Source organism: Oncorhynchus masou, chromosome 21 (assembly GCF_036934945.1).
Source record: "Oncorhynchus masou masou isolate Uvic2021 chromosome 21, UVic_Omas_1.1, whole genome shotgun sequence".
Taxonomy (NCBI): Eukaryota; Metazoa; Chordata; class Actinopteri; order Salmoniformes; family Salmonidae; genus Oncorhynchus; species Oncorhynchus masou.
In genome coordinates this window covers 32,395,684-32,423,539 of record NC_088232.1, presented here as the reverse complement: position 1 = coordinate 32,423,539, position 27,856 = coordinate 32,395,684, and the positions used below count along the sequence as shown (strand labels likewise).

Sequence of the window (27,856 nt, the reverse complement as noted above, 5' to 3'; positions counted from 1 at the left end):
GAAGGTGGAAGATCAGTCAGGAAATCCACCGACAGGTGCTACCACGGCCGTTGTGGAACGGGTAAGGGTTGTAACTTACCTCTGGGCAGGTGTCCAGGAGCCTTGCACTGGGCGAACACCAAGCAGGAGGAAACATAAACCCTCACGTCCTTAGCTAAAGTGGGCCACCAGTACTTCCCAGTAAGACAGAGCACCGTCCGACCGATACCAGGATGACCAGAGGAGGGTGACGTGTGGGCCCAATAGATCAGCTGGTCGCGGACAGCAGATGAAATGTACAGATGCCTAGCCGGACACTGAATGGGAGCGGGCTCTGTACGCAACGCCTGCTCAATGTCTGCGTCCAGCTCCCACACTACCGGTGCCACCAGGCAAGAGGCCGGGAGTATGGGAGTGGGATCCATGGGCCGCTCCTCTGTGTCATACATCCGGGACAGTGTGTCTGCCTTCGCATTCTGGGAACCTAGACTCTCCACCATGGTAGCACCAACGGAAACCCCTAAACACCTACCTGAGCACTCTCCTGACCACCCCGTGAGAGCCCTCTGTGGCCAAGAAACAGTGGGGTTATGACAAGCTAACCAGGGTAGGCCCAGCACCACGGGAAATGCATTATAGTCAATAGGGAAGAGACTAATTCTCTCCGTATGACCCACCTGCGTCATCATCCCGAAAGGTGCCGTGACCTCACTAATCAACCCTGACCCTAATGGTCAACTATCTAAGGCGTGAACGGGGAATTGCACAACCACGAGAACGATGGGGATCCCTAAACTATGGGCTATAGCCCTATCAATAAAACTCCCAGCCGCGCATGAATCGACGAGTGCCTTATGCTGGGAATGCGGGGAAACACAGGGAACGTGACGAACACAAACATATGTGCAACAGAGGGCTATGGGTAGGATTGGTGCCAGCTCACCTGGGGTGACGCCCTGCCTGCTGCCTCGATTCCCAGAGGAACCAACCCGGCACCGACTGGCAGTGTGACCTCTGCGGCCACAGATGGTGCACGAGTGGGAACCCCCTCCGGTCTCCCTGCGCACCGCCCCTCCCAGCTCCATGGGTATCGGAGAGGGGGTGCGGGAGGATGGAACCACCACACCCTGATCTGAACATCCGCGAGTAGCCAGCAGGTTGTCCAGCCGGAAGGACAGGTCCACCAGCTGGTCAAATGTGAGGGTGGTGTCTCTGCCGGCCAGCTCCCGACAGACGTCCTCGCACAGACTGCAACAGTAATGGTCAATCAGGGCCCTGTTGTTCCATCCCGCGCCGGCAGCCAGGGTCCTAAACTCCAGGGCGAACTCCTGGGTGCTCCTCATCTCCTGCCTCAGATGGTAGAGGCGCTCACCCGCACTCTACCCTCAAACTGGTCCAATGCCACACCTCCCTCTCTCCTCTCTCCTTCTCTCCACACGGCGTTGGCCCACTCCAGGGCTCTCCCGGTGAGGCACGAGACGAGGATGGACAACCTATCACGGCCCGATGGAGTCGGGTGGACGGTGGCCAGATAGAGGTCTAATTGTAATAAGAACCCCTGGCAGTTCGCAGCCCTCCCGTCGTACTCCTGGGGCAAGGAGAGACGGATCCCACTGGGTTCAGGCGGGAAAGGGGCGCTCAGGGGAGACCCCGGTTGTGTTGGTGGACGCGCTGGAAGAACTCCCTGTCTCTCCCAGTGGTCCATTGTCTGGACAACGCGATCCATGGCGGTGCCAAGAGGGTGAAGCATAACCGCATGCTCCTAGATGCGCTCCTCCACCTCAATGGCCGGGGCACCTTCTCCTGCTGACTCCATAGTTGAGGTCAGTGATTCTGTAATAGATGAGTGCTAGTGGCAGTTGAAGTTATGTGCAGGAGAGTGAACTTTGTATAAACGGAGCAGTTGAATAAAAATTCAAAAACTCTGGAAACAAAAAAAAATAATTAAAATAAGAGTGTGCAAAACCTGTTGCACACCAGAACATAACTTGCACCAATACATTCAGCAAACAATCACCAACAAGAACATGAGGGGAAACAGAGGGTTAAACACACAACATGTAATTGATGGGATTGGAACAAGGTGTAATGGAAGACAAGACCAAACCAATGTAAAATGAAAAATGGATCAGTGATGGCTAGAAGGTCGGTGATGTCGACCGCCAAACACCGCCCGAACAAGGAGAGGGACCGACTTCGGCGGAAGTCGTGACAGTGTTAAACAAATCAAAATATATTTTAGATTCTTCAAAGTAGCCTTGATGACAACTTTGCACACTCTTGGCATTCTCTCAACCATCTTCACGAGGTAGTCACTTGGAATACTTTTCCAACAGTCTTGAAGGAGTTCCCACATGTGCTGAGCACTTGTTGGCTGCTTTTCCTTCACACTGCGCTCCAACTCATACCAAACCATTTCAATTGGGCTGAGGTTGGGTGATTGTGGAGGCCAGGTCATCTGATGCAGCACTCCATCAGTCTCCTTCTTGTTCAAATAGTCCTTAAACAGCCTGGAGGTGTGTTTTGGGTCATTGTCCTGTTGAAAACAAATAATAGTCCCACTAAGTGCAAACCAGATGGGATGGTGTATCGCTGCAGAATGCTGTGGTAGCCATGCTTGTTAAGTGTGCATTGAATTCTCAATTAATCACTTACAGTGTCACCAGCAAAGCAACCCTACACCATCACACCTCCTCCTCCATGCTTCATGGTGGGAACCACACATGTGGAGATCATCCGTTCACCTACTCTGCGTCTCACAAAGACACGGCGGTTGGGACCAAAAATCTCAAATTTGGACTCCACCGGTCCATTGCTCGTGTTTCTTGGCCCAAGCAAGTCTCTTATTATTATTGTCCTTTAGTAGTGGTTTCTTTGCAGCAATTCGACTATGAATGTATCATCTGAACAGTTGATGTTGAGATGTGTCTGTTATTTGAACTCTGTGAAGCATTTATTTGGGCTGCAATCTGAGGTGCAGTTTATTGCCGATTTCTAAGGCTGACAACTCTAATGAACTAATGATTTGCAGCAGAGGTAACTCTTGGTCTTCCTTTCCTGTGGCGGTCTTCATGAGAGCCAGTTTCATCATGGCTCTTGATGGTTTTTGCGACTGATGTTGAAGAAACTTTCAAAGTTCTAGAAATTTTCCGGATTGACTGACCTTTACGTCTTAAAGTACTGATGGACTGTCTTTTCTTTTTGCTTATTTGAGCTGTTCTTGCCATAGTATGGACTTGGTCTTTTACCAAATAGGGCTATCTTCTGTATACCACCCCTGCCCTGTCACAACACAAATGATTGGCTCAAACGCATTAAGAAGGAAATTAACTTTTAACAAGGCACACCTGTTAATTGAAATGCATTCCAGGTGATTACCTCATGAAGCTGGTTGAGAGAATGCCAACAGTTTGCAAAGCTGTCATCAAGGCAAACGGTGGCTACTTTAAAGAATCTCAAATGTAAAATATATTTTAATTTGTTTAACACTTTTTCGGTTACTACATGATTCCATATGTGTTATTTCATAGTTTTGATGTCCTCACTATTATTCTACAATGTAGAAAATAGTATAAATAAAAAAACACCCTGGAATGAGTAGGTGTGACCAAAATTGTGACTGGTAATATATATTATATATATATATATACAGTATATATATATATATATATATATATATATATATATATATATATATATATATATATATATATGTAATGTCCCCTCTACTTGTCTCTGCTTGCCTTTAGTCTGTGGCTGGCTGCATGCATATGTCTCTGTTCTGTTATCTATGATCTGTACATGACCCTGTATTAGGCCACAGTGCTAATGGCCGAGATGCTCAGATGATGTTCTGTAATTTACTGCTCTCGTTTACAGGCGTACTATCCTCAGGGGCAGTATGGGGTCATGGCTTCCAATTAGGACCCCCTCCCCCCCACACACACACACACACCCTCTGTGCTCCTGGGTAATTGAAATCTTGCCCCTGTCCCTGCCCCTGTTCCTTTCTCCGCTCTACTTGTCAGTTTTGAGCACAGTTGAGCAGAGACACGCAGAGCAGCGCAAACAGGCCTTGAGTTGTGTGGCCAGTGATATCATTACACGACAGAACAACAAAAGTCACTCAAGCATTCGCTGGTTGCTTTAATGTTGTGCTTCCAGCAGAAAACACCAAGACACTTTTACACACCATGGCAATCTGGCGCATACTTTGTGTATTCACTTTATGTTTGTGTACAGTGTACAGTAGTTAGTCAGATATTACCTTGACGGCAGGTTTATTGATGGCATTGTGACACTCAATGTGCTGGCAGTGGATGGGGTTCCAGGCTGTGGAAAATAGAATGGAGGGAAAAAAGGAGAGGGGAGAGATGCAGAGGTGGAAGGAGGATTAGACCTGCAATCTAAAGGTTTGTTGCACAGAAGACCAACCTGACAGGCAGACCATAAGCCCCTCACCAGTGTACTGCAGGCCTCTGTATTCACTAATGGCTCCTGGGGGCTTTAGGTTTGGCCAGTAATGAAAGAGCATCTGCACGGCTGGAGGCTTTACTTGGGATGGTCCGTAGGATATGACATACAGCAGGTCCTGCCACAACACAACACATGCCATAGTGAACTAAAATATAAGAACCTCTCAAAGCTATTCACTGACACTTTCCAGATCTATGAGAGAGACATCTAACCTATGTGAATATGGCACATGCATTTTGCAAACATATACCTTCCACACTTCCTGCTTGTGCTTCATAAGACACTCCAACAACTGACAGTGGTATACTGGAAACAAAAAGGCAGAGGCTAAAGTCAGGCAGGTGGCAGGTATAACATAGTGTACAGTACATTAATCAAAAGACAGGCTGTGCTACACTGGACATAGACACTGTGATGTACTGTATTGTACTGGTTTGGGATAACCTGAGTTCAAGGTTTACCTGGGTTGGAGGTGTACTGCATAGCAATCATTAGCATAGAGGAGGCAGAGAGATTGACATATGCTGGAACGCCCCCTTCTCTTCTAGTGGAACCCACTAAAGAAGGACAGAAAAGACAAATGAAGAACCTTAAACCTCATGAAGAACTACATACTGTGTGACACCAACCTGGCAGTTCCTTTGATATGGTGATGCATACTGAAATGTCTGGTAAACGTGTATGACTACTGATATTGAATGAGACTTATCCCACTTAATGACTTGTTAACTTCATGTTGAATTGAAAAGGGGTTCTTTTTCACATGCAAGTAGATGGATGTTAGATACAGAGTGGCTGTACTCACATACAGCCATGGGGAGGAAAGAGGTGCTCAGGTACTCAATGATGTCTTTGTGCAGGAATGGGGGGAATGTAGCTAAAGTGGAGATCATAGTGTAGGGTAAAGTGCTGAGAATATCGTCACTGAGAAAGGGCAGGAGGCAAGTTGTTGTGTAAAATATGGACTGTCCCAGATCTGATGGGAGAAGGGAGAGCCAAGACACACAGACACAGAGAGAGAGACAGTAATTCAATGAAATGTACATATGTTGCAAACATATATAAGTAAATAAACATTTGGCATTACAACTTGAAGAAAATGTATAAATATACAATGTGTATAAATACAACAAAATCCTGAGAGAGTATTGTGAGACTCAGTTTAGGTCAGTGCGGTTTCAGTAAAACCTATTAATACTGCACTGGTGTTTCCCTCAGCAAAGGGTTGTGCTTTCTGGTCAAGGAGATGAGCTTTCATGCTTATTCCATATAAACATATATATTCACAGACTTGCTATTTACAGATTACGATTACCTGGTGCAGTTAATATATACACAACATATGCCAGCCATAGCAATTTAACCTTTAAAATAGCTTTTTTTATAGATACATTTCCATTTTCAATACATTTAAAAAAAAAAAGAGATTGCAAACAGTTAATACATGTGTACAGTACTACAGTATGTCTACAAATAAGTTATCAACAAAGTTAGCTGACAGGATCCAGAATGTTCCCCATCACCCCATGCATCCCTTTAGGTCTTCTGTGGGACTCGTCTCTTGGAGCGAATGAGGCCAGAAAAGGCAGCTTCATGTGGTCAAAACGGGTCGTAGGGCGATGGACACGTACAGAGGTATGTCCTGGTTTCACTCACCATGCTGACCGTGCTGCAGCAGGGGCACCAGGTCAAGCAGGGTCACGAGGGTCGCATAGAGCCCCTGATAGTCCAGAGAGGGGTACTCTGAGAGCTGAGCGTCCCGACTCTGCTGCCCCTGCCCCCCGCGGTCTGGAGGGGCATCACGCAGAACGCTGTAAAGGAGGGAGCGAGTAACTGTAGGGTTGATGGAACTGACTTGTGGTCTTAGAGATGGGGTGAGTGGGAATGGCACAGGAAAAAGACACATGGTCATGGGCACGGCCAAATTGGAAGCTTCCTGGTTCTCCTTCCTGCCTGTGCGGGACAGAATGCTGCTCCGGGGGGGGGGGGGAGGAGGGATAGGGGGGAACAAGGGAAAAAAAGAGACAACAAAGACACAAAGAAACAGCACATTACATTGAAATGGCACTACAGAGACAGCGTAAATAGAAAAAAACTAACCCAGATAGACCCCACATAGGATGCAGTGTCTGTAGTATTTCATTGAAGGCATTGGGAATTGTTCCCTGCTTTATCTGTTCAGTGTGACATAGAATTACTTTAATTTTCTATTTCACTTTTTGTACATCTCTGTCTTCTGAAAACAAAAAACATGAACAGAAATGTTTGCAAAAACTGCAAAGATCACTGCATCTCATGCGTATCTGGCGACAAGGAGAAAAAAATGCATGTTTTCAGTGGCAACCCCATACTTCTCTGAAGGGGAAACTGCAAATGGTTTTCCCTCTGTGGCTGCCATATTCCAATCAGATCAATTCAGCAGCAATCATACCGAGAGGCCAAAGGGCCATGATGTTTCTCAGGGACAATTATCCTGTTTTGTAGGGCTGTCGTCAAGGATGGGAATGACACCAAATCGGTTAGGGAAAATACGGAGGTGACACTTTTGAAACATGCTTCAACTAGTAATAAACATGTGTGTGAGGTTAGATAAGAATTTCTGGGTCACAGCACATGTTTATTGCACCAGAGAAAAAAATGTCCATATGCATTCATTATGATACTGTATCAGTATCATCAGGAGAAATAATGGGATCCAACAGGCATATGGATTTAAGTCTCTAAAATAAATGTAAGAACTAATCTACGGTAGGGGAGAAACTATAATGACAAAGGAATAGGTTGTTTCAAACGGGATGACAGGTAGCATTATGTTTGTGAGCTAATGGGGGATGAACATTTGTGTTTGCTGTCCCCTGGGAAGGTGGATATCTCACCATTTACAGAGAGGAAATAACTAGTTGGTTGGTTTGTGTGTGGGGATTCTAGGGGTGGGGAGGCGGGGGACAGAGAGCCTTGCTCTTTTACTAAACACGATGTTAAAGAACTAAGCTGTTCTATCAGTAAAATGACTTGGAGGTACTTAGCATGAGAGCCCAGATGACAAATTCTGATGTTTTGTTTTTCATAGAGGTAGAGGTATAGCATTTCTACAGGGGCAGTGAGTAAGGGGATTTTAGTGTAGCAATACAGAATAGCCTACTATTTTGACATTTTTCAAGATTAACATCATCATACTCTGACTATTCCCCTGAAAGTTATACTCCGTAAGAATTTGGCCTCACGTTGGACGATTTTAAATACCGGAAACCAAAGTGTAAAAAACATTTTCTCAGTGAGTTGGAAGGGATAGTCAGTTTCCAACAATGGAGAAGATTAGCTTTTTATCTTGCGGAGTATGACTTAATATCACTGCCCTCTTTGCAAAATCTCAACTGCAGCATTGAATTGAACACACACACAGACGCACAGAGACACACAGACAAACAAACACACATACAATAATACACAGACACACGTTATGCACACACAGTAAAACACATCTTAGATCCGATAAAACAACCTACACTGTCACTATCTTCTAAATGTTGTCGCTAACTGCGGCAATATCTAGTTTCTCTAAAGCTTGAGTGAGCCATTGACTATAAATTACATTGCTGTAAATAAGCATTAACTAGGGGATATAATACCGTAATAACCACTGTTTCTTAGCTAGATGTGAGATATTTCATTTCCTTTGAGTGTGACTTGTTCATGCCAGGCAAGGTTCAAGAGGAACTAGGAATGAAGGAAATCACATTATAATATGATACATAAAGGCCATAAAGATCATCAAGGACAACAACCACCCGAGCCACTGCCTGTTCACCCCGCTATCATCCAGAAGGCGAGGTCAGTACAGGTGCATCAAAGCTGGGACCGAGAGACTGAAAAACAGCTTCTATCTCAAAGCCATCAGGCTGTTAAACAGCCACCACTAACATTGAGTGGCTGCTGCAAACACACTGACTCAACTCCAGCCACTTTAATAATGGGAATTGATGGGAAATGATGTAAAATATATCACTAGCCACTTTAAACAATGCTACCTAATATAATGTTTACATTCCCTACATTATTCATCTCATATGTATACGTATATACTGTACTCTTTATCATCTACTGCATCTTTATGTAATACATGTATCACTAGCCACTTTAACTATGCCACTTTGTTTACATACTCATCTCATATGTACAGTGCCTTGCGAAAGTATTCGGCCCCCTTGAACTTTGCGACCTTTTGCCACATTTCAGGCTTCAAACATAAAGATATAAAACTGTATTTTTTTGTGAAGAATCAACAACAAGTGGGACACAATCATGAAGTGGAACGACATTTATTGGATATTTCAAACTTTTTTAACAAATCAAAAACTGAAAAATTGGGCGTGCAAAATTATTCAGCCCCTGTACTTTCAGTGCAGCAAACTCTCTCCAGAAGTTCAGTGAGGATCTCTGAATGATCCAATGTTGACCTAAATGACTAATGATGATAAATACAATCCACCTGTGTGTAATCAAGTCTCCATATAAATGCACCTGCACTGTGATAGTCTCAGAGGTCCGTTAAAAGCGCAGAGAGCATCATGAAGAACAAGGAACACACCAGGCAGGTCCGAGATACTGTTGTGAAGAAGTTTAAAGCCGGATTTGGATACAAAAAGATTTCCCAAGCTTTAAACATCCCAAGGAGCACTGTGCAAGCGATAATATTGAAATGGAAGGAGTATCAGACCACTGCAAATCTACCAAGACCTGGCCGTCCCTCTAAACTTTCAGCTCATACAAGGAGAAGACTGATCAGAGATGCAGCCAAGAGGCCCATGATCACTCTGGATGAACTGCTGAGTGTCGCTTAAAGTTTGCCACAAGCCCCCTGGGAGACACACCAAACATGTGGAAGAAGGTGCTCTGGTCAGATGAAACCAAAATTGAACTTTTTGGCAACAATGCAAAACGTTATGTTTGGCGTAAAAGCAACACAGCTCATCACCCTGAACACACCATACCCACTGTGAAACATGGTGGTGGCAGCATCATGGTTTGAGCCTGCTTTTCTTCAGCAGGGACGGGGAAGATGGTTAAAATTGATGGGAAGATGGATGTAGCCAAATACAGGACCATTCTGGAAGAAAACCTGATAGAGTCTGCAAAAGACCTGAGACTGGGACAGAGATTTGTCTTCCAACAAGACAATGATCCAAAACATAAAGCAAAATCTAAAATGGAATGGTTCAAAAATAAACATATCCAGGTATTAGAATGGCAAAGTCAAAGTCCAGACCTGAATCCAATCGAGAATCTGTGGAAAGAACTGAAAACCGCTGTTCACAAATGCTCTCCGTCCAACCTCACTGAGCTCGAGCTGTTTTGCAAGGAGGAATGGGAAAAAAATTCAGTCTCTCGATGTGCAAAAACTGATAGAGACATACCCCAAGCGACTTACAGCTGTAATCGCAGCCAAAGGTGGCGCTACAAAGTATTAACTTAAGGGGGCTGAATAATTTTGCACGCCCAATTTTTCAGTTTTTGATTTGTTAAAAAAGTTTGAAATATCCAATAAATGTCGTTCCACTTCATGATTGTGTCCCACTTGTTGTTGATTCTTCACAAAAAAATACAGTTTTATATCTTTGTGTTTGAAGCCTGAAATGTGGCAAAAGGTCGCAAAGTTCAAGGGGGCCGAATACTTTCGCAAGGCACTGCATATACTGTACTCGATACCATCTACTGTATCTTGCCTATGCTGCTCTGTACCATCACTCATTCATACATCTTTATGTACATATTCTTTATCCCCTTACACTTGTGTGTATAAGACAGTAGTTTTGGAATTGTTAGTTAGATTACTTGTTGGTTATTACTGCATTGTCGGAACTAGAAGCACAAGCATTTCGCTACACTCGCATTAACATCTGCTAACCATGTGTATGTGACAAATAAAATTTGATTTGATTTGATTTTACATGAAATTATCTTGATTCAGTATCAGACTGCATCTTGGTTCCTCACAGTCACTCAAATGATAATGGAATTTGGCATGGGGTCAGGGCGACTGTGGATCCATGGTTCACTGATGCAGAGAGCTAGACAGCTTGGCTGGTGGGTGTTACTTTCTAGATGACTGGCTGGGAGGAAAATGTGGCAACCACATTACTTGACTAATATATGACATGTTACATAGCACCCCTTGGAGTAAGCCCGTTAAAATGAGCCCAGGTAGCCGCATCCCTTTACACTAATATCATAATAGTCTTACACTGATATCGCTCTATGCTGCAGAATTAATGAAATATTAATTTGGCGCTCCATCCTCTGTCTGTGCGGGACTCTTTTTTTCCCAGGAACCTGACATATGCAAGCCTCAGTGCTCCCTCTCTCACACTCTCTCTCTCTCCCTCTCTTCACCCCAGGCCAATGAAACACAGGTGTCTGTCAGAATGTCTGAGAGTCTACTGAGCAGTGCAGAGTGGTTTCAATGTTGGAGGCATGGTTTGTTGTGTGAATTGGGAGGGTGGAGATTTGGCTCAAGGAAAACACGAGGCGAATGTTACAGTATCATACCAGTGTGATTCCCTTCACACCCCAGTGATACTGAGCCTCACAGACACAATTGTCATTAGAGTTAACATGCTGCCACAACATAGGCTCATACAATCACAGCCATTGTCACGCTCCATCTGTGCCAAGGACCAATAGGATGCCAGGATTGTAACAATACACTAGCAAGCACATCTAGCTAGATCATTCTCTCAGCAAAGTCAGAAAGATCCAAGATAGTTTACCAATATTGACTTGAACATTATCATAAAAAAATGCACTACTGTGTCCACTGTGTGATGAAATGAAAATGATTGTCATAATCCCATAATTTTCATAAGTGAAACATGAAAGTTCTGTCTCCCTAATCCCCATCCTTTTAGATAACTGTGCCTAATGATGATGATTTCTGTAGCCAATGATCAAAGCACAACTGATTCTCACAGAGAGCTCTGCTCAAACTCAACAAATAAATGTCACATACTGGTTGTGGCCATAATGGCTGCCCTGGCTTCTTGACCTGTTCTGAGGGGACGTTTTGTTCCCTCCACAGGCTCTCTGTCACTGCACACTGGGGACTGTCAGACCCAAGGAGCCAGAGGACCAGACCTCCCTTAGCCCCTCTGGGAGTGAGACTACAGGCCATCCTAGGAACATGTGCATCTACAAAGCTACTACTGAACCTACAGAGGGGTTGAAATTGCTATTTCTTTTTGGTACTTTTTCTCCAATATAATACCAACCATACCAGGTACACTCTGCAAAATAACATAATTATTCACATTATTATTCATAACCGCCTACTTACAACATCAACACAATTCATATCCCCTTGAGGCACACCCACATTGGAAAGACTCAGTAATGACAATCTTGGCAGATTTGATTTATTGGTTGGAACCCAACAAACCTTCTCTATTTTATTTAAAAAGAGCGTACTACAATATCAGACAGCCATGGGGCGATATGAGGGGATCGTGTTGTTGACTCTTGTTGTTGATATACTGTAGGATCATGGTCCTCATACTGCAACATGAAACATACGGTATCACAAAGGCAGAGGATGGAGCAACTCAATTCCCTCTCTAAAAAGGACCTGGGTGGTTATCAACTAGGATTCTTAAATGATGATACACTTACACTGTTGGAAACCGTTTCCCATATTTCCACTTACATGTATATCTTCTAATTTCAACTGACTTCCTACCAGCAATAATCCTGTCTTATTGCTGTGCATGTATTAGAATTAGGCTAAACCCCTGTCACCTCTCCTCTGAAACTAAACATCAAATACTGTTACGCTCCGTTACTTCACCTGTGGTTCCAGCGCAGGGTACTTACCTGAGCAGGGTTTGGGAAAAGTATTTCAGTGTGTTGGCAATGTCTGTTCCGGAGGGCACGGGGTAAATATTGTGTTGCACACGGTTGTGATACTCTTGCAAGTATCGTATCTTAGAGGCAACTAAACAAGATAAAGAGCAGAGTAACAAACAAAATAAGTCTGATGAAGCCTCAAGGGAGGTGGGGGCAATAGGTTATGGTTGGTACAGTATAAGCCTGGCTATTGATAGTCTGCCCCAAGCATGGCAACGGGTCATTGTCCTTGTGGCATCCTGTCGGTCTCTCGTTAAGTGACCTTTGTGTTTGTCCAGCTAGGTCACAACCAGCCCTGGAGTGGGTTGTTTTGATGCCATTTTGTGACTCACGCTGGTAGTGTTTAGTGCTCGCTGACCTGCAAATGACAAGTCCCAAAAATAACAATAACACCCACAGGCTTTGTGTTTGTGTGGGGCAGGGTGTGGGTGTATGTGTAATTAAATGACTGTGTATAGGCTATATACATGGGTGTAGGAGTGTGTTCATTTTCTGAAAATTTCATACCAAGGAAAACATGGTTGGCTACAACACAGTGGTTCTGTAAATAGAATCAGCAGGGCGCCCTTCAGACACACTTTGTAAAACCAGAAATGCACCTCGTCCACAGGCTCAATTGCTAGAGCCAACAGGGTGGAAAAATTTAGCAAGGGCTAAAAACTCTCATTTTTTGCCTGACAAAACCAAATATCAACTCTTGTTATTAAGGGCTAAAACGTGTGATACTTGTGCAAGCTAATGTCTGACCAATTCAGCAATGTCAATGTAGCCTACAGAATGCAGGAGAAACAACACACATCTCTATAAGCTACCTAGTGGGTGTTTATACATGGTACCATAGAATAGCATATAGTACCTTCTAAGATGCCCCAAACATGGCCAAATAGATGTAAAATCGTTTAAGCAGGGTTTATTACAGATAAATGTATATATAGGAACTTTGTTTATTCCATGCATTATATGCCTATTTGAGAAATGTTGAGTTCTTTCAAGGTGTGTTGATTGACAACAACAACAAACCACCAATTGTTTATTACACTATGCATTTATTCACTCTCCTTTTCTAGAGTAAATAATCTGATAGTTTATCCAATAACCGCAGTCTGTTTATCCACCTGTTCAGAGGTAAATGATGAAGAAAACAACGCGTATTTATGTTATGAACGTAAAATATATGATATGAACAAGCAAATCAACCACATTATTGATCAACAATGCCACCATATTGTTCAGTGGAAAACGTATCAAATCGACCGTGATACCAATACAGCGTGTCAATCAAAAATGAATGCTTAATATCGGTTAGAATGTTATGTTCATATATTTTTGGTGACAACCGTCAGAACATAGAGCATCCCCTAGACACCAGCCCCTCGAGCCATCCTCTGCGGCGCGAGAACGTGTTGCAACCTGCCTTAGCAACCGCGGTTTCATCACCAAGGACAGCTCCTCTCATTCGCTTTCTTACTAGAAAATTACACGAAAAAATGGGAGGATATAATAGGAATATTTTAAATAATAGTACTTACATTGCTCTGCTTTCGTAGACATTGTGGAAATAATTAACGAATCATAAAACAAACACTGTCAAATGTCAAATGTTTTTTCTCCCCTACGGTGTTGTTCCCCCTTAGTCTTAAGAAAAGTGAATAAACACCCTCGCGCACAGGCTCGCTTTGGTTGTACCACTGCTGCCATGAAAGCAGGTTAACAGCAATTGAAATCTATTGCATTGGACATGTAAGTAATTTAAATGCATGTGGTGTGTTTTGTCTATTTGTTATATATATTTCATTTTATATGTATATGTCAATGTGCTGATAGAAAAAGCCGGACCCAAATCAGAACATACTTTTCCAAATGGACTGCTCCGACTATTAAAAAGTGTCATTCAAGAAAGTGATTTTTAACACCCGCCTCAACATGACTGTTAATGCTCATTTCGCAATTATGCATCAACTGAGAATCAAAGTGAGAAGTTCGAACGTGGTGGCATACTTACTCCTCTTAGGCTATATAGCACTATTTTATATAGACTGATTTATAATCAAGCAACAGATGGTTATCAGAGATTTTGTAACTGTAACTTATAAAGCATCAGGGGTCGCATTTTTAAACAATGTATTGTGACTGTATGCACAAAAACAATGTTTTGAAAATATACTATCAAACTACTGTACTTCTTTGTGGTATACATAGGCCATTTGATCCACATTAGTTAGGGGTGAGAGAGAATTGCTCCTATAGTTTATTGCTTTCATCACTGGGGGGTTATTGCAACTGACTATTTACATCATGAATGGTTTTCTTTTCTTTACAGAAAGTAATTGTAATTCTTCCAAGTTCACCCCAGTTGAAATAAGATAAACAAGATTTTCCAAAGATAAACAAGATTTTCAGTTCTGAGCCTAAGAGAATGGACACTATGAGCTTAACTAGCCTTCTCAACGGATCTCGGTGTATGCCAAGAACCCAGACTAAAGTATTCCCATCTCCAGCTGATAAAGTAACAACATCCTGTCTCTGGAGCCTGGGCTGACGCACTGGTTCCTGGTACTTCTTGTCCACTAGAAGACAATCACGCATTCAACGGAAGTCACATATAGATTGGAATTCTGAAGCAGAAAACACAGTTGGCCGTGGGCCAGCCTGCTGAAACAATATTTAATGTCTGCAATAAAGACAAACAACAATGCAACAGTGTGCCAACTTTGTCTTTATTGATCTGAGTCAGATAGGATGGCACTTACTGCAGATGTATGTTTACAGATAGAATCAGTGCAAATTTAAGGGACGAATCCATAATGCATTTACAGTGCCATCAACTGAAATACTACATGTCATGATCCCACCTCTTTAGAAAAAAAAAACATTTGAAAATATGAAACATTATATCATTCACCTGGTAAATTATTGTGGTTTCATTCATCTGTGTATATATTTATTAATCTTATACATTATTAAGACAAGATACATTTAGGCAATGTTTTTATCTTTCGCTGATTCACTGATGTCATACTATGCATGGTGGTGTAGCCCAGTCAGGGTTCTGGAGGGGGTCTTTGGCGGTAAACTGGTATACGGTGCATGATCCATCCAGCTGGAGCCAGGAGAGCAAATGCAAACACTGACATTGTGAAGAGAGATTGCTGTGAGGGAAACAAAGAGACCAGATACACATTTAGAATATAAAACAATCAAAAGGCCAACAGGCAACAACTGAATGTAACTCCTTGGTCATGTAATAACACTGTAATTACCTGGGTCAGGTTTTTATCCCCCCCTCCCCTCCCACTCTCTCTCTCATAAACACCAACTAACTGTCTCTCCCTGTTTATCAAGCGCTCTCTCTCATTCGTACTGTAGGCTTACAGCTGGGCTGACCAATTGACCTGCCCCCCCCCCCAGAGGGTCATGATCCTTTGCTGTGATTATATTACATTGTGGTCTCCCTCGCACAGTCTCCATCCCCCTGCCTCCACAACATCCTCCCCTGTCACTGTTGGGCTTCATAGCTACACCCATAAATGATCAGTTAAAAACCCGGAGGAATGTTGATCGGACGGCTGCACCAACACCAGGTTCTGTCTCACAACTCTGTCATCAGATTTATTTTCCGAGGGGAAAGCTTGGCACTACTAACTTAAATCAATACAAATCAATTAATAAAACATCTTTCTCGTTTAGCTGGAAAACCCCCATTTGCTTGAATTCACCACATTAGAGAATGTAAAGTAGTGTGTTAAAGATATGGCTGCCTCAGACTTTGTTGTAGTGTTGTAGTTTCTTGTCTGATGCTTGTGTAATTTTAGGAGTTCAGTGGGCCGCAATTCGTCAGAAATAGCTTTGTTTTAGTTCAATTCCTATGAGCTTTGCATGGACCAGCTTGACCATTCAATTCTGACATTAAATGGTAATATAAGATAACATAGACTTTCAAACATTTGCTGGCAACAAAATAAAGAATGGAAAAATGATAATGAAATTGCTAATATGGACAAAACAAAACAATTACCAAATGGGACACTTCCAAAACAATATTTTTCTGGTTGCAAGAAATAAGTTAAAAAGGACAGAGAGATGAGGAGTGTTGGTTCCTACCCCAGGCCCAATCTTGTCCTTGGGTGGCTTGCTGTAGATATTTGATATGTGGTCCTGCAGAACCGCCTTTGTCCGTACAAGGAACCCTGTGGGTCCCCTAAAAAGAGCAAACATCACTCTACTTAATCCTGTGTGGCTAACGTCACGTTCACAGCTTCTGGACAGCAGGCCCTATCTCAGTAACACTGGAAAACTTCCCAGCAGCACATCCTCTGAGATAGAGACACTGGGCTTTCATCAAGCCTTCCCATCATTATCATCCAAAGGGAGGAGTCACTACAACAGGGTCCAGACGCCAAAACACACCATTGTCAAAAAACTTAGTATACATGCAATCATAGAGGCTGGCCAAATGTATTGATGACTGGTATGATTGGGCTTTATATGATTGGGTTTAATTGCAATCAAATTATATAGAAAATTTATATGGAAATGTTTCAACACAAAATGAATCCTACTTGCGTGACACCTTGAGAAAATAAAACCAGTGACACTGACTGTAGCCCACTATGACAAAGGTTTATTCACAGATGATGAATTCTACGTTAATATTTATCTGGTGTAGAATCAGCCATATCACATTTGTAATGTATAATCAGATTACATGGGAGGCAATAAGGTGTCACGATCGTTATAATGATTGGACCAAGGCGCAGCGTGCGTAGAATTCCACGTTTAATAATTAATAAACTCACCAAACAAAACAGAAGAAAAACAGAACGTGACATTCTGGGCTGCTCACAGGCAGCTACACAAAAACAAGATCCCACAAAACACAAAGGAGAAATGGCTGTCTAATATGATCCCCAATCAGAGACAACGATAAACAGCTGCCTCTGATTGGGAACCATACCAGGCCAACATAGAAATATAAATCACCTAGATGACCCACCCTAGTCACACCCCGACCTAACCAACATAGAGAATGAAAAGCTTTCTATGGTCAGGGCGTGACATAAGGTCAGCACCAAACATTAAAATAACCAACCACACAACAAAAGTAACAGCAAGTGATGTCGTGTCATAAGTCACTAGGAAGCAGGGGGTTATGGGTATTGCTGAAACAGATATTCCTTATCTAAGACTCAGAAAGAGTAAATATGGTTACTGTCTGGTTACTGTGAACATACTTATCTAAAGGTCTAGTGTGATGCACTCCAGTTAGAGAGCTCTATTCTCAGGGCGTTATGCTACAGTTTGTGAGGTCCAACTGAAAGACGTGGCATCCATGACAACAGATTTGACCAGAGTGGATTACTCTCAATGCACATTAATATTGTCATTCAGGAAATGTTTACAGGATGCTAGTGTTAATAGAAAAGTGCAAAAGAGAAATAGGCCTACAAGATTTAGTAACTTATGGCCTATACCAACCACATGAGAATCATTGTAAATATGTAATATTTGAATAATCACATAGGCTACTATGAAAACAAGTGAATTAAAGTAATCAGGGGGAAAAAATCATATTTACAAAAGAAATTCCACCACAATCTATGCCAATGGTTTGAATGCATTTTATATAACATATCGCCCTCCGTTGGAGGACATTGGTACTTCAATGATGACTGAACGCCACACCAAAGACCACAGCCTAGCCCAGGGTTTCCCAAAGTCAAGCCTGGGGGCCCCCTGGATGCACAGTTTGGTTTTTACCCTAGCACTACACTACTGATTCAAATAACCAACTCATCAACCAGCTTTGGTTATTTGAATCAGGTGTATAGTGCAAGGGCAATAACCGAAACATGCACCCAGAGTGGCCCCAGGATTGACTTTGGGAAACTCTGGCCTAACCAACAGTGCAATCAACTATCAATCTAGCCTACTTCTTTTGTAGCCTAATAATACACATAAGATCAAACACATCAGAAAATAGCCTAATTGATTAGGTATATAGCCTATTTTTTTTATTGATTATAGACTTGATTGAGTATAGATCACTTTTTAAACAATCTTCATTCCACAGCTGCATGTCGGTAAATCATCTAGGTGGGTTGGTTGTTTAGCAACAAAACTGACGATCTATGGAGCAAAACAGATTGGGTTGGCTTAGAAATCAAATAAAAATGTGCATGTATAGATGTCATCACAAGATGCATTTGCTCCATTGTTTACATTTTTGTGATGCACTCTTTGATGGTAGCCTTTGCACATCTTACAGACTTTAAAATATGAATAAACTGCACTTTTGCTGCTTTTTTACTGTAACACCAGTGTAACAGTAGTGTATACACACCCTTATGTTAGGGAAAATGTGTTTCCATAGCTAGGGCTGACAGTGAGGACTTGTGAAGAGCAGAATCAACAACCTATGCTTTTTTGAGAAGGTGTTAAAGTTCACAGTTAGTAAGTGTTATGCAAATGAAGTTCGAAAACAAAAGTTTTTTTAACCTTTATTTAACCACGTAGGCCAGTTGAGGACAAGTTCTCATTTACAACTGCGACCTGGTCAAGATAAAACAAAGCAGTGCAGCACAAATAACAACAAAGAGTTACACATGGAATTAACAACAGTCAATAACACAATAGAAAAAGTCTATATACAGTGTGTGCAAATGGTGTGAGGAGGTAAGGCAATAAATAGCCCATAGTAGCGAAGTAATTACAATTTAGCAAATTAACACTGGAGTGATAGAAGTGCAGATGATGATGTGCAAGTAGAAATACTGGTGTGCAAAAGAGCAAAAAGGTAAATAAAAACAATATGGGGATGAGGTAGGTAGTTGGATGGGCTATTTACAGATGGGCTGTGTACAGCTGCAGTGATCTGTAAGCTGTTCAGATAGCTGATGCTTAAAGTTAATGATGGAGATATAAGTCTCCAACTTCAGCGATTTTTGCAATTCGTTCCAGTCATTGGCAGCAGAGAACTGGAAGGAAAGGCGGCAAAAGTAGGTGTTGGCTTTGGGGATGACCAGTGAGATATACCTGGTGGAGCGTGTGCTACAGGTGGGTGTTGTTATGGTGACCAGTGAGCTGAGATAAGGCGGAGCTTAGAAAGACTTATAGATGATCTGGAGCCAGTGGGTGTGGCGACGAATATGAAGCGAGGGCCAGCCGACGAGAGCATACAGGTCGCAGTGGTGGGTGGTATATGGGGCTTTGGTGACAAAATGGATGGCACTGTGATAGGCTGCATCCAGTTTGCTGCTGAGTAGTGTTGGAGGCTATTTTGTAAATGACATCGCCAAAGTCGAGGATCGGTAGGATAGTCAGTTTTACGAGGGTATGTTTGGCAGCGTGAGTGAAGGAGGCTTTGTTTTGCGAAATAGGAAGCCGATTCTAGATTTAATTTTGGATTGGAGATGTTTAATATGAGTCTGGAAGGAGAGTTTACAGTCTAGCCAGACACCGAGGTATTTGTAGTTGTCCACATATTCTAAGTCAGAACCGTCCAGAGTAGTGATGCTAGTCGGGCGGGCGGGTGTGGGCAGCGATCGGTTGAAAAGCAAGCATTTAGTTTTACTAGCGTTTAAGAGCAGTTGGAGGCCACAGAAGGAGAGTTGTATGGCATTGAAGCTCGTTTGGAGGTTTGTTAACACAGTGTCCAAAGAAGGGCCAGATGTATACAGAATGGTGTCGTCTGCGTCGAGGTGGATCAGGGAATCACCCGTAGCAAGAGCGACATCGTTGATATATACAGAGAAAAGAGTCGGCCCGAGAATTGAACCCTGTGGCACCCCCATAGAGACTGCTGGAGGTCGGGACAACAGGTCCTCCGATTTGACACGCTGAACTCTATCTGAGAAGTATTTGGTGAACCAGGCGAGGCAGTCATTTGAGAAACCAAGGCTGTCGAGTCTGCCGATAAGAATACAGTGATTGACAGAGTGGAAAGCTTTAGCCAGGTCGATGAAGACGGCTGCACAGTACTGTCTTTTATCGATGGCGGTTATGATATCGTTTAGTACCTTGAGCTTGGCTGAGGTGCACCAGTGACCAGCTCGGAAACCAGATTGCACAGCGGGGAAGGTAAGGTGGGATTTGAAATGGTCAGTGATCTATTTGTTAACTTGGCTTTTGAAGCAGTGCCTAGACTGCTGCGCCACTCTGGTGTCCTGGCTTTGGCCCCAAGTGCAAGTCTGCCGGAGCCATGGCCCAGTGAGACTAGGGTGCCGGCCAGAGTTTGGAAACAGAAAAGTCTGAGCCTTCTGGGCAAAACAATGGGATAAATTCTGTATGGGAATTAACTTTAAAAAAAATGTATATCATGAAAACTGGAGCGGAGGCCTATCATCAAATTGGCCTGTATTGCTTGCACATACAGCTAGACGGCGCTCGCAAGCTGACAATTCCAGATTCGAACCAGTCAGCAAACAGCGTCTGGATAGGCCACACCACCACCCACCCAACCAGGCGCCGAGCAAGGATGAGTGTTTTTAAGGAAAATCAATCCAAGCTAAGGAACACGTCTTGAGTTTCTATTCTCGGAAAAAGGACTTGCAATTTGCTGAAAAGTCGAGGCAAAGTGGATCTAAAGGCACATGTAGGATTCTCTCTGTGTATTTGGCGTCGATGTATGCTTAATGATCGGTGTTACAAAGAGGAGTTGTGCCGTAGGTTAAGACATTTTTTTTCTACAAGGAAATCATCACAACTTCATTCGGGAATCCACTTAAAAGGGAGAATAATTTCTGAAAGAAGCTAAGTCTGCTCAAGGTACAGTGACACCTTAAACTATACAATCAACGATCAATCGCAGGTCCATATGCCTTTTTGACCAGATATTTATTTTTACAGAACTTGTCAAGTCTCCAAAGAGCAACTCAAAGCGGACGTAGAAACCGACATGTAGGGTAATTAAAGGGTTATGAACATGGCTAACATGCTACCGAAATGTGTATTTTTATCACTCAACTTGTTTGCGATAATGTCCATTTTTACTGTGAGTCATTGTTTCCGATTCAGTCGAGCGTAGGCAATTCCATGATACGACGTTGGCATGCGACGGGTTTAGCAGGAATAATCGAAATGCTGTCAGCAAGGCAACAATGGCTCCGTGGTATGGCTTACAATACTAACAAAGCCTTTCCACGACATTCATGTTATGGCTTAAGTTCGGTATCTTATTTGTAGGCTACGATGCAGCTACCCTGAAAGGTCCGATCCATATGCTATTCCTCTAACAAGAACATTTGTTAAATTGTAAAAAATAAAAAATAAAAAACCTAACTAATTTAACAAATAGTTATACATTTGTTGCTATTTATTGCTACAGTATCGACACTGTAGGCCTATCCAATTAGTTGTTGGCGGATCGCGCTATAGTAATAATGTAGCCTAGCTCCATTTCCTCTTTAGCCTACTGTTGAAGTGACTGATGCGGCGTTGAAATGAGAGGTTTCCCCATTTCTGGCAATGTCAAAAATTCGATTTTTTTTTTTTTTTTTTTTTTTTTTTTTTTTTTTGCCATCGTTGGCAGATCAATATATTAAACTTGAATTTGACTGCAACAGTAACAACATTTTAAGAACCTATACTATGGCAACTCGAATTTAGTCTGTTAGGGCATACCTCAGGCAGCAGAATGTTTAGTTGTCTGTATCCTATAACTATAGGATGTTTAGGTTAAAGGAGCCTATGGAGTGTGAAATCCACCACTATGTAATAGAGATGAATCAGAATGGCTCACACAGGCATCTGATTAGAATGATGCCATGACTGGTTTGCCCTATATTGTCCTAAGAAAGCTGGGACATGTAAAACATTTTTTTTGAGTAAGGCACATGCATCCTTCTTGCAATGTGAGGATGAATGTGTAGAGCCTAGATATCAATGAAAACTATGCTTACTCTGTGGCCTAAAGCCAATATAAATTATAACATGACAAAGGCCATTAGTTATCTGCTTCCATAGATTTGTGTCCTTGAGGTGCCTGCTTTCCTCCCTTCGAGATAAAGTCATGTATTATTTTATCTGGGCAACAGAGTAAAAGTAGACAGTTACTCAGAAATGACAACTATTGCATAACCTGAGAAATATCCCACAATATTGAAGTGCATGGTCTACATATCTTCTGTCACAAGGAAATTAGCCAAAGTTAGTCATCTGAATTGGAGAGATTGAGCTGAAGGTGGTAAGTTATTAACGGTGGATTTATTCTCAAATAAAGTTCCTGTTGAACGCTGACCCAAATTTGGGAAAAGCAGGTCAGTGCTTTGTTTTCCAAGATGTTGAATGTCACCCTGAGAGTCTGGCTGAAGACTCAGGCTCAGGCCTGTTTACCATAGATATCCAGTTCCTTCATTGTTTGTAATGCCAAGGTAGACTGTTGAATGATGAGGTCATTAATTTGCACACACAGCATAACAGAGGGTCACTAGCTTCCACGAGTTGCTTTGACATGAAGACCACCTTTTGTGTCTTTAGTTTATTTGTTTTGTCAGGGTGCTAGTTAATGACCACACATCCTCAATTTAAATATTAAGGTGACACTATACCAAAGATGGTTTGGTATGGTTTAGAAACTTGGGAACCAACCTCAGTTATCAGTGTAGCCTGTTACCGCCTGGACTTATCCCTTCCGAATCGTCCTCTGGAATAACGGACATTTTGGGGTAATAAATACATCACGTTTTCTAGTAATACTACTTCTTGGCAAATAGTGCTCTAGTCTTAATAATAACAGTTATACACCAAATATAGGCATAATTTGGAAGTGGGAACAGTGGAGAAATATGATTTCTTTCTTCCTGCATCTTAAGGGAATGCAATGCTCAGTTAGATACGGTCTGTAGAGGTGCTGTCATCACCATAAATGCTGATAGTATTTCGACCACGTAAAATATTTATTGAAGCCGAACTGACATTTTATCAGAAACACATTGGGTCGTTTTCACAGCTTTCTTTTTCCTGACTACCGGTCAAGCTGATGTCATTTGGACATGTTGTACAGAAAATCTTTCCTGTTGTTTTGGCTTAATTGTATTTCCTTCCCAGTACCTAAACATCCTTGCTTCCTCGAAAGATGACAAGAGAACTTTACCGACGTCAACCAGATTGTAGCGTTCATTCTATCGATCTATTACATTATTCTGTTGAGAAAGGTTTTATTTAGTCTTCTAGGGAAACATATAATGACAAAAGGGAAGCTACATGTATCTAATTATAGACAAGTTGACTAACAAATAGCCTATCAAAATGTAGAAACATATCTAAATCAGGCAAAACAAAATCCTGCACCCCCTGTCAAATCATTATGCAGTCTTTGACTTTAGCCTATAGCACAATTCCTATATTAGTGGGTTGGGTGTGGGCCTCAGATTTTCACTTTATCGCATATAGTTGGTGGGTGCGGATGCGTTATTAGCAATTGCGTGCGGGTGAACAAACAGCTGACCCTGCACACCACTCCAGTGTGCTTCTGTTTTCTGGTCTGTTCTGGGCGTTTATGGTAGCTGTCCTAACAGAGGCTGTAATCAGTAGAATGAACGGCTGCGCTGCTCACCTGATTGGCCTGATGGACCAGAGCACTGCAGAGCTAAGCAGTTTGTGACATGGCCCTGTAAGTCTGTCCCAGTGACTCACAGACTCCATAAATACACATCGCTGGATGTTTCTTTCTGCCCTTTTTAGAGTGAAATGTATAGAGTTCTGTTCCTGATTAGTGAGTTTATGCTGCAAAAACATTTAGGCCTGTCGACTCAGCAGAACGTCTAACGAAAGACCATAAACCTGAGGAAGAAGTAGGGAAAAGAATAAAATCCAGGTCAGCTCTCACATCTTTCTTTAGAATAGACTGTGCTGAGCTCTGGCCCAAATCTGTCCAACATAGTGAAACAGACATTTTATGGCAATGTTTCAGAACGACGAGGAAACTAGCCACATGTCAAGATGTACTGGAAATGGTCGCAAAATGAGTGAAAGAGTGTATCCTGTCACTGACCGAATGGTGATTGATCCATTATGTCAGTTCGGGTAAAGATGTCTTGGTCAGGTGTAAGCTCAGCAGAAGATGCCGAGACACATCAATTTCACGGCCGACCCTGTGGTCATCATACTAACAAGCTCTGTGTCCCGCTCTATAGTAACCCCCACCCCCCCAAGCTATCCCAGCCCTTCATTAGAAGGCTTGATACAGTAGCAAAGGCCCCAGATATAGGGACATGCAGGGGAGGGGACATGCTGTCTCAGACAGTGTGAGTCCGGCTCATTAGTTAGCACAGTAGTAAAGCACACAATGAAAATGATGCAGAGAGAGTCTACTTGTTATTCCCCCTTCACTCTCCTGTTCAACAATTGGCTGACGTGTCTTGGTAAAATACCATTATTATTATTAGAATAGCATTGTGATGTCCCAAACCTCAATTTCCAGGTCAGGGAGTCACACATCCGGACCTTTTTGATGGGATCTTGGGACTGCTTTGTTTTATGGTAATGGTGATTGGATGGATGTTTGAGCTATAAACTGGTAGTGCAACCCAAATGAATAGAGAATGCTTTAGAAATCAATAGCCTTCTACATCTTCATTGTAAGTAAATGAAGAGAAACTCCCTGTGGGGCATGGAGCACTAAAGGCTAATATATTGCCTTGTGAATGATTGAACTGATATAGTTTACTATTAGTTCATGGCCTTGGTGCTTTATTGATGCCAGGGAAATGCATATAACATAGCATCAATTTTGCTAAGATGTTGACGCTTTTCAAAGAGGATAAAATATGCTACCATGAAGTGAATGTGTCTCTTTTCTGCTGCTGGTGTTTCAGTCATCCACTGTCTATCTTTGGTGTCAATTGCATTGTGATTGGTCAATGTGCAGTGCCTTTTGGATCATAGAACGAATTTGCGCAGTAACCATTTGAAAAATTAGACCAATCTGCAACTCTGGACTAAATGACTTAAATGTAATGTAAATGTAGGGGGATTGTATAAACAGAAGTCAAATGGGCATTTTGCATCTGCTTTGACTATAGAGTACTTAGTAGGTCAAATCATCCCAATTGTTACTGTCTCCCTTACACAAATTAATGGCTGTGTGCACGTGTGAGCTGGACTCTGTGGGATGACAGCCACTGTTAGAGATCTGATAAAGGCTGAACAGGAGGGGTTTGGGAGAGCTGGAATTTTAGGAAGATATGAGTAGAACCCAGAGATATGCCTGTCTCCTTTTTTCTATTCCTACGCGCTCTGATAAGGAAATCCATATAAATTATTGATAAAATGACTTGACTGTCATTTGAATAATAGATTGGTCCTATTCCCGCCTGGTGTTTTGTATGGTAATGTGCTGTGGGAGGCTGAGATGCTCTGTACACTCTTAGAAAAAAAGGCTCTGGATAGATCAAAAAAGGGTTCTATGCTTGCTTTACATATGGCACCCCTTAAGGTTCTATTTAGAATCCTATATGGAATCCAAGGTTCTATATGGAACTAATTCTGGTTCAGTGAAGAAGAACTCATGGGTTCCCGATTAAAGAATCCTACAAAGGGGTGTCATTTATGAAGCAAACAAAATAACCCTTTTTGGTTCTATGCAGAACCTTTTATTCTTAGATTGTAAGTGGCAGATTAAATACAGCGACCCAGTCCACTGTGGTGAGTGTTTGCAAGCTACAGAGTGGAAGAGAGGGCATGGGGAGGGCCATGGCATGAGGCCTTTCCCCTGTCACCTCTCATTAGTGACACATAGCCCAGCTCACCTTGCCTTTCATCTTGCCACTCCCCTCCCTAAACCCAACTCCGGCCCGTCTCAGCACCCTGCTCCAGCCCATCTGTGTCCCTCCCCCACACCCCAGACATCATTCCTCTGCCTATTCAACATCAGAGTGAGAGAGTGGAGTTAGACTTGGGATGCTGAGGAGACATCGAGTGTCCAGGTCTCAAGGAAATTGTTGTTTTACAAACATTAAGATATGCTTCCAGGATCCTAGTGGAAAATGTGGTTCTTGAAGATGATTGTTTTGGACTCTGGCTGTAAAGTTGGGAGTGTGTTGTTTGGCTGATGTGATGGATGCATTGCTGCTCTGCTTTCTACTGCACCTCAGAGGACCTTTTGTAAACAAGACAGCCCATCTGGGTTTTTTCCTCTATCCTAGATATAAAAATTCTCTACACAAATCCAATCCATATTCTCCCTGAAGTCTGGCTTATTTTTAGTTACGTCACCATTTGGGCTCTCGAGTGGCGCAGCGGTCTAAGGCACTGCAGCTCAGTGCTTGAGGCGTCACTACAGACCCTGGTTTGATTCCAGGCTGTATCACAACCGGCCGTGATTGGGAGTCCCATAGGGTGGCGCACAATTGACCCAGCATCGTCCAGGATAGGCCATCATTGTAAATAAGAATTTGTTCTTTACTGACTTGCCTAGTTAAATAAAGGTTAACTAAAAAAATCCTTCGGATGAAACAAAGGTCAACCATAACTTAGTATATGTGAAACAGTTTTAGTAGTTTTGAGTGTATTCGTGTGAATGTTTGGTTTCCCATTGTGTGAGTGTTGAGTAAGAGCTTGTGGTTTTACAGTGGGCCTCTGGGAGGATGGTTGTAGTGCTGCTCTATGGGGGAAACACAGTGATTTATTAGCATGCCGGGGGGGGGGCACATCCATCTGAGATAAAGCAGATCTCTCATCGCATTGGAGCTCCCCTCCAGCCTCCCAGAGGGTCAGGACGTGTCTTTGTTGGGGTTAGGGGGATGGGTTTGTTGATGGTCATATAATCTTTAGATTTGTATCAAACATTGTTTTGCTTCAAGCTATGATCTGGATAAGAGTGTCTGCTAAAATATAAATGTATGTGTTATCTTTTGACAGTAGACCGAAGCAGACCACCATGACTAACAGCTGTCACTTGTATTTGCTCACATGCATAAAGACTTGCAGACAGTTAACTTACTATTTCAGAGCTCAAACCAAAGAAACTGCCGAACAACGCAGTTCAGAGTAGGGTTACGTCCAGGTTGGGTCAATGGAGGAGCTAACCGAGAGAGGGAGGTTGGGTGCAGGAGCGAACTGGGGCTAGGGCTGGGCCTGCAGAGAGAGAGTGGTTGAGCTGGAGTTTGTATGGGGCTTTTTGTCTAAAAGAGGTAGACTGGACAGGGCTGGGGTCTGGTTTCCTACAAAGATCGCCATACATCTGTATTGCATTTATGATTGCCTGCCAATCAACAGGCCGAGAGAGTGCAACAGTCTCAAGTGGTGCTAACCTTAAGCCACTGTTGAGCAGCTTTGGATAGTTTAGAATCTAGATATTAAATGATATCAACATTTTGATGTTTTTATTCCTCATATAGCCTCTGCACATATAGTAAATATATGCAGTGTTATACAAGAGGAAATTCATGATTTAGATTTTCAAAAGGAATTTCAGGGGCAAAAAACTGTATCCATCCTCTGTCTGAAGAAGTATTATTTTTTAGTAATGTGAGGATTGAGATCAGTTGGAGTAACATTCCTTCACCCC

The 27,856-nt window shown here is 42.5% G+C and overlaps 1 protein-coding gene and 1 pseudogene across 1 annotated transcript in view; one reads left to right on the top strand and one right to left on the bottom strand.

The window, feature by feature from the left end:
- Nucleotides 1-14,019, bottom strand: part of LOC135508167 (protein unc-79 homolog) — a 52,097-nt gene extending 38,078 nt beyond the window's left edge. Inside the window, exons 1-8 of the mRNA XM_064928182.1 lie at nucleotides 13,881-14,019; nucleotides 12,319-12,439; nucleotides 6,112-6,425; nucleotides 5,261-5,431; nucleotides 4,917-5,012; nucleotides 4,706-4,761; nucleotides 4,441-4,570; nucleotides 4,247-4,311 (exon numbers count right to left, since the gene is read on the bottom strand). Coding sequence (XP_064784254.1) covers nucleotides 4,247-4,311; nucleotides 4,441-4,570; nucleotides 4,706-4,761; nucleotides 4,917-5,012; nucleotides 5,261-5,431; nucleotides 6,112-6,425; nucleotides 12,319-12,439; nucleotides 13,881-13,902 — 975 coding nt within the window. The 5' untranslated portion in view covers nucleotides 13,903-14,019. The remainder of the gene's footprint in view (nucleotides 1-4,246; nucleotides 4,312-4,440; nucleotides 4,571-4,705; nucleotides 4,762-4,916; nucleotides 5,013-5,260; nucleotides 5,432-6,111; nucleotides 6,426-12,318; nucleotides 12,440-13,880) is intronic.
- A 6,761-nt stretch (nucleotides 14,020-20,780) lies between these two features.
- Nucleotides 20,781-27,856, top strand: part of LOC135508165 (BTB/POZ domain-containing protein 7-like) — a 32,833-nt pseudogene continuing 25,757 nt past the window's right edge.